At 37.7% G+C, this 10,185-nt stretch overlaps 1 protein-coding gene across 1 annotated transcript in view; it reads right to left on the bottom strand.

The window, feature by feature from the left end:
* LOC139117941 (translin-associated factor X-interacting protein 1-like) overlaps nt 1-9,613 on the bottom strand; it is a 31,958-nt gene extending 22,345 nt beyond the window's left edge. The window contains exons 1-2 of the mRNA XM_070681183.1: nt 9,456-9,613; nt 5,896-6,016 (exon numbers count right to left, since the gene is read on the bottom strand). Coding sequence (XP_070537284.1) covers nt 5,896-6,016; nt 9,456-9,496 — 162 coding nt within the window. The 5' untranslated portion in view covers nt 9,497-9,613. The remainder of the gene's footprint in view (nt 1-5,895; nt 6,017-9,455) is intronic.
* Nucleotides 9,614-10,185: the final 572 nt, after the last annotated feature.

A 10,185-nucleotide genomic window follows, 5' to 3' on the forward strand; every position in this document is an offset into this window, starting at 1 on the left:
TTTTGTAAGCTCATTTGCATAATTTTGGCAACGCAGACTTCATTTCAACAAAATCCAATCTATAGCCCAGGATGCATCCACACACCAAATACCACGCTGAAACGTGCAGCGGTTTGAGTGTTTTTGATGTTGACGGACATACTGTACGTACATACGTACATACATACATACATACATACATACATACATACATACATACATACATTGTTATGTAGGTCATTTCCCCCACTATCATCATGACCTGAGTTCAATTAGTCTAGAACATTCTCAAGGTCACTGCCCTTAATGACCTCACAACCTTGAATTCAATTAGTCATGTTTGGAATGTTCTGGAAAGTTGATTAGTTGTGTAAGAGAGATAATTTTAGAACAGTAATTAGCATGTCAATAAAAGTTCTAGATTGTTCTTATATGCCTTTATAAGAAGGACGTGCACAGCTTCCAGTCAGACTTTTGGGATCGTGTCTCTTGTGTGTTACTAAACTCCAGCAGTAGTCATTCTCAAGACTTTTCAAGACCTTCACTGTCAACGCTGGATTTATACTGTGGTCTTTGTGCAGCTTCAAGCCTGCAAGCCAAAGGACTGTTCATTCATCCGACTGACTGTTACAACTCTGAGACTGGAGCTTTGCCGTCCCAGCTGAGATAAGTAGTCTGTACACTTTTAAAGCTTGTACTCTATCCCTGACTTAGCAATTAGTTTTATTTTCGTAATAAATTTTGTTTAAACGTTAACTGCTGAGTTCACCCTTTTGTTCGTTTTCTCTGCACGTAACAAATTGGGGGCTTGTCCGGGATACGAATATTTTGAGCCGTTTGACAACATTTTGACAGCTTTTCAAAACTACTATATACTGTGAACTCAGCGAAATTTAATCATGGCGGAATTCAAGCCAGACGAATTTATGGATGACCTTGATCAGGACGCATTTGATTCCCTCAAAAAGGACAACCTCATTGCACTGGCCAATTTCCTTAAAGTAGATGTCAAAAGATCTATGCGCAAGCGGGAAATACAGTACCACATTGCAAAACATTTAGTTAATTTAGGCCAATTTGAGGAATCCACCTTGAAAGATTATGAGCCCGAGTCTGCCTTTGAACTAAAAAAATTAGAATTAGAAATTCAGGCAGATTTGGAGCTTAAAAAATTGGCATTAGAAAAAGAAAAAATACAAATGCAATTACAAATGAAAGAAAAAGAATTGCAAATGGAAGAAAGACAGAAAGAAAAAGAAAGGCAGGAAAGATTAGAAATGGAAGAAAGACAGAAAGAGAGGGAATTGGAAATGAAAGAAAAAGAATTGCAAATGGAAGAAAGACAAAGGGAGAAAGAAAGAGAGGAAAAAGAAAAGGAAAGAGAATTAGCTGAACACCGACTGCAGTTAGAAATGAGACGTTTAGAGCTTGGAAAGTCAGGAAAATTCTTCCCTTCAGACAATTTTGACATCACTAAGCATTTCAGGTTAGTTCCCCCTTTCCAAGAAAAGGATGTTGATAAATATTTTCTCCATTTTGAGAAAATTGCTCAGAGTCTGAATTGGCCTAAGGAGTCCTGGTCTATGCTTTTGCAGAGTGCTTTGGTGGGTAAAGCCAGAGAAATTTACATTCAGTTGTCAGTAGAGCGGGCTTCAAATTATGATTCTGTGAAGGAATTAATTCTCAAGGGTATGAGTTGGTGCCTGAAGCTTACCGTCAGAAATTTAGGGATTGTGAGAAGGTGAAAGATCAAACTTACGTTGAATTTGCTCGAACAAAAGAACAACTGTTTGATCGTTGGTGTTCTTCGGAAAAGGTCAGTCAGAATTATGACAAATTACGACAACTTGTTTTGATTGAAGAATTTAAGAGGTGCATTCGGAGTGACATCAAGACGTTTATCAATGAACAAAAGGCAGATACATTAGAGGTTGCTGCACGTTTGGCCGATGATTATTCATTGACCCACAAATCTTCATTTCTCAGCAAACCATCCCAGTCCTTTTCATACAGAAACAATGCAGGTAAATTTAACTCCTCCTTTTCATCCAAGAATTTCTCAAAGGACAGTAGAAAATCAAATGACAACAGTTCACAGAGTTCAAGTAACACTCCCACATCATCAGATCCCAAGTCTCAATCTCCTTCTGACAAACAGTTTGGTACACTTTCTTGTAATTATTGTAAGAAAGACGGCCATTTAATGTCAGAGTGTTTCAAATTGAAAAGAAACGTGAAGGTCAAAGTGGTCAAAGTGGATCTAAGCCCACCGGCTTTATTTCTTCATCAACTCAATTAGAGTCTAATAATGTGTGCAACACATTTTCTGAGGTTAAACCCCTCTTATCCCCAATTAATGAGGTCAAGGTCAATTCTTCTCAAGATAGCATTATGGGTATTTTCGAACCATTTATTCATGATGGTTTTATATCACTTTCTAGTGATTTTTCTTCCGCTACCCTGTCAAAATTTTAAGAGATACCGGGCTTCCCAGTCTCTTTTGTTGGCAGATACCCTGCCGTTTTCTGAAAAGTCATTTTCAGGTTCTAAAGTTCTTATTAAGGGGGTAGATTGTAATGACTACATTCCTGTTCCTCTCCATAATGTCTATTTGTCTTCGGACTTTGTTTCTGGACCTGTGGCTTTAGGTATTAGGCCTTTTTGCCTTTTGAAGGGATTCACCTTCTTCTTGGAAACGACCTTGCTGGGGACAAGGTCATACTAATCCACTTGTGACTGATAATCCTAGTTTAGATCAGGATCCAGAGCCAATTGAACAAGAGATACCCGATTTATTTCCTTCATGTGCCATTACTCGAGCCATGTCAAAGAAAACTTCCGAGAATCAAAATACTCTCAAAATAATGTCACAGATGTTGACTTAAATGACACCTTTCTCAGTCAGGTGTTTGACACGGATCATTCCGTATCCCTCGTGGATTTGAAACTTCCAGTAAAACTTCTGCTGACCAAAGTCAGACATTTTCTAGATCAAATCTCATTGCAGAACAACACAAAGACCCAGATATTGTCTTTGTTTGACAGGGTAGATGATGAAGGTAAAACTTCAGATAGCTCTGTTTCCTATTATACAAAGTCTGGTATTCTCATGCGTAAATGGAGACCTCCAGATGTTTTGGTTGATGACGATTGGGCTATAAAACATCAAATAGTGGTTCCAAAGCCCTACCGTGCTGAAATATTGCGCCTGGCCCATGAAACCCCCTGGGCTGGTCACTTAGGAGTCAGGAAAACTTATCATAAAATTCTCAGTCACTTTTATTGGCCTAATCTCAGGCAGGATGTAGCACATTTCTGTAAAACTTGTCACACATGTCAAATGGTAGGAAAGCCGAATCAGACCATTCCAAAGGCCCCTTTACAGCCAATTCCTGCATTTCAAGAACCATTTAGTAGGATTCTAATAGACTGTGTTGGGCCCCTACCAAAAACAAGATCAGGAAATGAGTACATGCTGACAATAATGTGTACATCAACTCGGTTCCCAGAAGCCATACCACTGAGAAATATAAAGACAAAGACTATAGTGAGAGCTTTAGTCAGATTTTTCACTTTATTGGCCTCCCTAAATGTGTCCAGTCCGATCAAGGCTCCAACTTTATGTCTGGTATTTTTCAACAAGTAATGGATCAGCTAGGCATTAAACAGTATAGGTCATCCGCCTATCATCCAGAAAGTCAGGGTGCTCTGAGCGATTTCATCAAACTTTGAAAAACATGATTAGGACCTACTGTTTTGACACAGAGAAGCAGTGGGATGAAGGAATTCATTTTCTGCTCTTTGCTGTTAGAGAGTCAATTCAAGAGTCTCTTGGTTTTAGCCCATTTGAGCTTGTATTTGGACATACAGTCCGTGGCCCACTTAAGCTCGTTAAAGAGAAATTCCTGTCTGACGACGATGATTGTCTGAATATTTTGCAATATGTGTCAGATTTTCGTACAAAACTCTCTAAAGCATGTGAATTAGCCAGAGAAAATCTTGAGTCATCTCAGCAGTCAATGAAAACCAAATATGATAAAAGCACCTCAAAACGGAAGTTTGAACCAGGTCAAAAGTTCTTGTTCTACTTCCAATTCCTGGCAAACCACTCCATGCTCGTTACTTTGGGCCATATCTAATTGATAAGAAATTGAGTGATTTAAATTACATCATAATAACACCTGACAGGCGAAAACAAAAACAGCTATGTCACATAAATATGCTTTAAGCCATATTTGGATAGGGATAATCCTACTATAACTCAGCCTGTCAGTGCAGTCAGTTCAAACCATTATGAAGATAGTGATACTGAAACTGACTTGAGTGATAATACTCTAAACTCAAAGCTGGGCTCGGTCAAGCTTCAGAACTCAGAAATCCTGGAGAAGCTGGAGTCTACAAAGTCTACAAACGAATCTGATCTTTAGTTGGTACTCACACTACATCTCAAGTGATGTTGCCAACTCCACTGTCATCACTATAGATACGTTTAGAACAAGTAGAAGGTTTTTGATTCTCCAGTTGGTTTGTTTACAAATGGAAAGTTTATGGATAGCAAAGTGCATTAATACAACAAGTTATCATTGATGAGACCATCTCTTTGAAGTAATATTGTGGTTGTTCTGTGTCAAACTCACAGTGTCGATCTAGTTTTGAAAATGTGAATGTCAAGCAACATCGCAAACAAACTGACAATGAATGAATGACATACAACACTTTGGATTCAGATTTGTACATGAATTTGCTATGATCACCAATATTACAATGAAATGGCTGCGACAGGGCCAAATAAAAGTGGATTAAAACAGTGTCAATGACACTCTGGCTCCCACTTTTTAGTGTGACTTATGCTGACCTGTACAGTTTCATGACCTGCATGTACCGTATACTGGATAAAGTTGGACTCATTTTGGTAAGTGTTAATATCAGCTAGTACCTGGACTGGATTAGGAGGCAACATTTTTATGCCTTTCAAGTGCAATTCTGTCAAAGTTTATGTACAGTGTTTTAAATAAAGCAGACATAAAATCTAGATATATTTGTATTGAAGCCATACAAACAATGTTTTTTGTATAATATATTTTCTAAGGTAAATATAATTCACATCATGTTTTACAGTATAATGACAATTTCACTTCAATTTGACTGGTGTAGTAGATCATCATTTGGCAATCTTGAAAAGGCATTGACTCTGAAAATGATATCTGTTGGAATATTGACCAATGGACCTTGCCTGACCTTTGACCTCCATGAAGCAAGTTGCACAAGAGTAATTCTTAATGCAACTAATCTTAATTTCAATGAATACAAGTGTAACTGAGGGGGTATGGTGGGAAAATACATGCTATTTGCTGTGGACAGTTTATGGACTACCAGCAGCCATGGTGTTATGTACTGGTATAACATACTCATTGTTTATCATCCTCAGAAATATCAGTAGTCAAATATTATGATGCTATAGAACAATTCTTTGTTAAAGTGATAGCTTTTGTGACATATTTTCTGAACCATGTTTGATCACATGATGAAAAGACGTATTGGAAATTTAGATCAAGTCATCCTTAACACATGATTAAAGATGATGGCCATCGGATCACAATAATGAATTGATGTGCATTTATGTAAGCTTTACTGCACTATGTTTGTGCAAAGATTGACAGAAGTATGTTCTGGCCTGTCAAATCATTGAATGAAATTGAGGGCGCTTTATATATGATAGATAATAACTGAATATGAACCTGACGTTCACATCACATCAAGATATGTAAAAAGTATGTTTTTGCTTACACAGCTATACGTTTTGCTGTTTAAATTAAAATTAGAAAAATTTTGCCGGATTTGTAAAGCTGAGCTTAGTTTGATATATTTTAACACTAACAGTCTTGCTGTTGATGTTCAATTTTAACTTATACATACCTTGAGAATTGTTGGTTGTGGTAAATTGAATTTTTCCTTCTCTGATGAAAGTTGATAACTTGGTCCTGTCAGCCCTTCATATCTTTCAATGTTTCGTGCTGATATCCCTTGAGAGGGGTTACTGGAGGAAAGCAAAAACATGAGGATTACCAAACACATGATAATTTCAAACTTCCCCATCACAATTAAATTCATTTCAGAAATTTACTAGCTGATATAATATTAGTACTTATCAAGAAAGACTCAAACTACTAATTTAATCCAAAAAAAATATGCTACAAAGTACAAATTCAAATTAATATTTGATACAATGCATCAAATTTAGTTTTTCAAGCAAATCCTCACATATTAAGACTCTTTGTTTTCAGAGAGAATCTTTCCAGTACCGGTATAGTGCCTCTTACTGTTCCTCTATTTCATTCAAATTTGTTCAATTATTTCTTTTGACTATATAAATGTTTTAGGTTATTACAGTTCAAACTTAATAACCTTTTAAGCTTGTTTGCATCGGACAGTGACTGCAACTTTTGGGATTTATTTACTATCTCCTTCCAGTGTTGCAGCCAGGATTTTTAAAACCTGGGGACAATGTGTCCCTGTTGTGTTAATTTTGGGGGACATTTTGCACAGTCTGGGGACAACAGGTGAATAAAGTAGTTTCACAAAACAAAATTCAAGCTACCTGGACCACGTCGCCATGCTTGAATTTCAGTAATTGAATCAGTATACCGTATCTGCCGCCTATCAGAGCTCAGTTGGACAAGCAAGTTATGGTAAATGCAGCATTTTAAATTATTTCTAATCACAGCTCAGAAAGTATGTAAACATATGCCTCAAAATAATCAAGCAAAACATAGGTCATCGTCAGTATTACTTGCAGACTACACCCAACTCAGCTGACTGTCTCGACACATGAGTGCACCAAAGGTGACCCTTTACATAACACGAGAATGCAGGACAACCGGTTCGGTTTGGGGACAGTGTCGCAAGGATGCGTCCTGGCTGCAACACTGCCCTTCACGTCCAAACTATTTCATTACATTACCTCTAAGGTTTAAGCAAGAACCCATCCAAAATTTGGATAAGTTTCAAATCAATATCCGTCCTGATTTTTTCATAATCTCAGGATGCTTCATTTCTGTTCCCTTTACATAAGCACTGTGTAGAGTTTCATACAAGTAAAGAAATACATGTGCAGGAAATTTAGGTTAACACTTGAATCTTGTGTTCCTTGAGATGTTGAAATAAGAAGCTTCATATTTTTTTTCTGTTACGACTGTCTGCGGAAATAATTTGTTGTTTATACTACTCCTTTTGTTCATTGGTTGTGAAATAATAACTGGCTTAACATCACAGGCACTCAACTCACATAGTGTTCCACCCTGTGATTGTGTTTGCATTTGTAATAGAAGTGTGTCATATTTTAATGTATTTTTCTATTTTTACTGAAAGAATATCAAGGAAATGTGAAATGGGATACTGGACTACATTCTATGAACATTCATAAGTTTGTTGAGTTTTCATCTTCTAACATTCATACCAATCTCAATGATGATTCAAATACACTGTGATTGAATTGCTTTCACACTCCATCCTACGCTCTCACAGCCATCTCTTTTTTAATCACATTGTCAATTTATGTAACAGTGTACCCAGGGCATTACAGACTATCATTTTAATGCCTGAATTTAACTAGGCAATAACAAATTTCATAGTTCATTTGATTCTCAAAACACTGGTACATTGACAATCCACTACTTTTGTGGTAAATCTTGACCTACATAAACATGGTTTTTCATTTTCTTCATTGCTGTATTTTTACTTAAGTTAAAATTATTGTGTATTTTACATCAGTTTTTACTTTTGCTCATTGTGTAGTGTGTTGTGGGCATTGACTACTGATTTGCACCTGTTTTGGTCACCCAATCAAATGTTGACCAATTTTTAGAGGTTAATTTACTTTGGGTGATTAAAATAAAATACAAAATAAAATTTTGACATCCTTAAATTGATTATGTTTGTCAAAAATATACTAGTTTCATTGTCTGTTTATGGCTGCATGTTACAGGTGCTGTAGTGCAGATTGGATTGGTAAAAAATCTAGTACACATAAATATCTTGGTAAAATTGGGAGTTGAATTGTGATGTTAGAATGTGTTGGCAGGTTACATTCTTCTATCAAGATGACAATAGAGTACAAACTACTTTTGCCAGTATGGGAAAGACTTTACTACCGACCCTACTAAACCAACCTTGTCATGGGGGGTTTGGTGTTTGTTCAAACACGTTGATCGCATTCCAAAAACATTGAGCATGTTTCTGGGTACCGCCATTACTGGAAGTCGGTAATGGCGGCTCCCAGAAATGTTTTTTTGGAACGGGATCGACGTGTTCGAACAAATACGAAACCCCATAAACGACAAGGTTAGTGTCTTCAATAGTGATAAATCGGTACGACCAAATAAATAAAATAAATAAATAAATATGTGGGATTTCACATCAAGATGCCGCATTGTGTGCGACGCGTTATTTTGAACGCTACAGGGCCTTCAGCATTGTAACGCTACTCGTGAGCAAGGTCGCAAAAACCAAAACTCACCGACCACCTCACCGTAGAGCACAGTTATGTGTGATTCAATACACATTGGCCGCCACAGTGGTATGCATACCACTGCTGTGGCAACTGTGTATCAAACACATAACTGTGCCGTAGAGCTACAATTTTGCAGCTATACATAGGTACAGAAACTATCTATGGCATACCAATTACATGCATTGTAGGTGTCATTCTTTTCCTTTTTTCAAAATGATCCACAAATTGCCACAATGGGAATTTTCCAGATCCCCATCCTCCACCATCCCCCCCCCCCCCACCCATCCACTTTACACAACGGTTGCTTGTGCCAGGTTCAATGCATGACAAAGGCCCCTGTAAGCATTAAGAATATTGAAAATGATTCGACGTTAGGGGCCTTCGACGTTAGGGGCCTTTGACGTGTATCAAAGCAAAAGCAACTGTGCTTTACTCGCTCGGATGGCACCCTAACCACTCTAAGTCGGTTAAAATTAGATCGGTCGTACACTAGCAATGATTAAAGGGATAATTGAGACTAGTTAATATCACTAGGCAATATTACATGTAAGTTTAATAACACTTCTTGTACGGTTACCAGTTATTAGCCTGGGGTCAACAATTCCTGTAGGCCAAAGTTTGGACAGGAAAGCCCCATTGTCATTGACCTCATCGTTGAGGCCCCATCTGGTATCTGGAGCTGTGCACACCGGAAGTACAAAAGTTGGACTATCGTTCTGCAATAAATACGACGGTTTACCAGTTTTCTTTATACCGAATATTGTACTTATGTTTAACGATTCATACCTACAATAGTCTTGACAGCAAGTAACTAAAATACCGATATAATTAAAAACATAACGTGTGTGATAAAGATAATCTGTTTGAGTTATTTGCTATGGCATAGGGCCTACGTTGAGAAGGATGTCCAGTATTTCGCACGGTAATTTTACGAAATCTGAACCATATTCCTATCTGTAAACCTTACCTTCCAATAGGTGGAAGTTTAGCAACCGCTCTTGCCGACATCTTGGTTATAGTTAATTTCACCTTAGCAGTGCATTACACCAATATTTCGGTTGACGGTACCTGGTAAACATTACACATAGTGACACACACGACGGATGTAAAGCAATATGGCGAACCTGTCGCTTGGCAACATAACCAAACTATAGGAAAGCGCCCTCACCGGGCAAGGGGATTAAATCGTTGTTGATATGAGGTAGCTGTGCAGTTACTGTGTCGGACACATTGCAAACGTTAGCCGCATTGCTGTAGCTCGAGGTTTTGCTTTGGTATAAACAGAGGATTATACCTTTGCTGATGCGTTTGTTGTTGACGTTGTCAAAGTTAATCCGGTGATTAACTGGTGCCAGCGTCCGCAGATTTAATAGTAACTTTTAAGTAACTTGGTTTGGCGCATTAGCCAATCAAACACATCAGAAAATAGACGCAACCACATACAGTCACTTCACAAAATTTTTTTGTGTTTTATGGAGTGACTGTGACGCAACGCAGTGACAAAATTTCGCGTAAGGGTGTCACAGGACAACTGCATGACACAGTACACAGTGAAGGAGAAAAGGAAATTTTGCAAAACCAATGCTCACATAAGGCCAAGACACAAAAGATTTGCCGTATAAATCTTTATAAGCCATAAGCTTACATATCATAGTCAAATGTATTAAAATGAAATAAACAATGGCAAGAAGAAACGT

This window comes from Ptychodera flava, chromosome 18 (genome assembly GCF_041260155.1).
Source record: "Ptychodera flava strain L36383 chromosome 18, AS_Pfla_20210202, whole genome shotgun sequence".
Taxonomy (NCBI): Eukaryota; Metazoa; Hemichordata; class Enteropneusta; family Ptychoderidae; genus Ptychodera; species Ptychodera flava.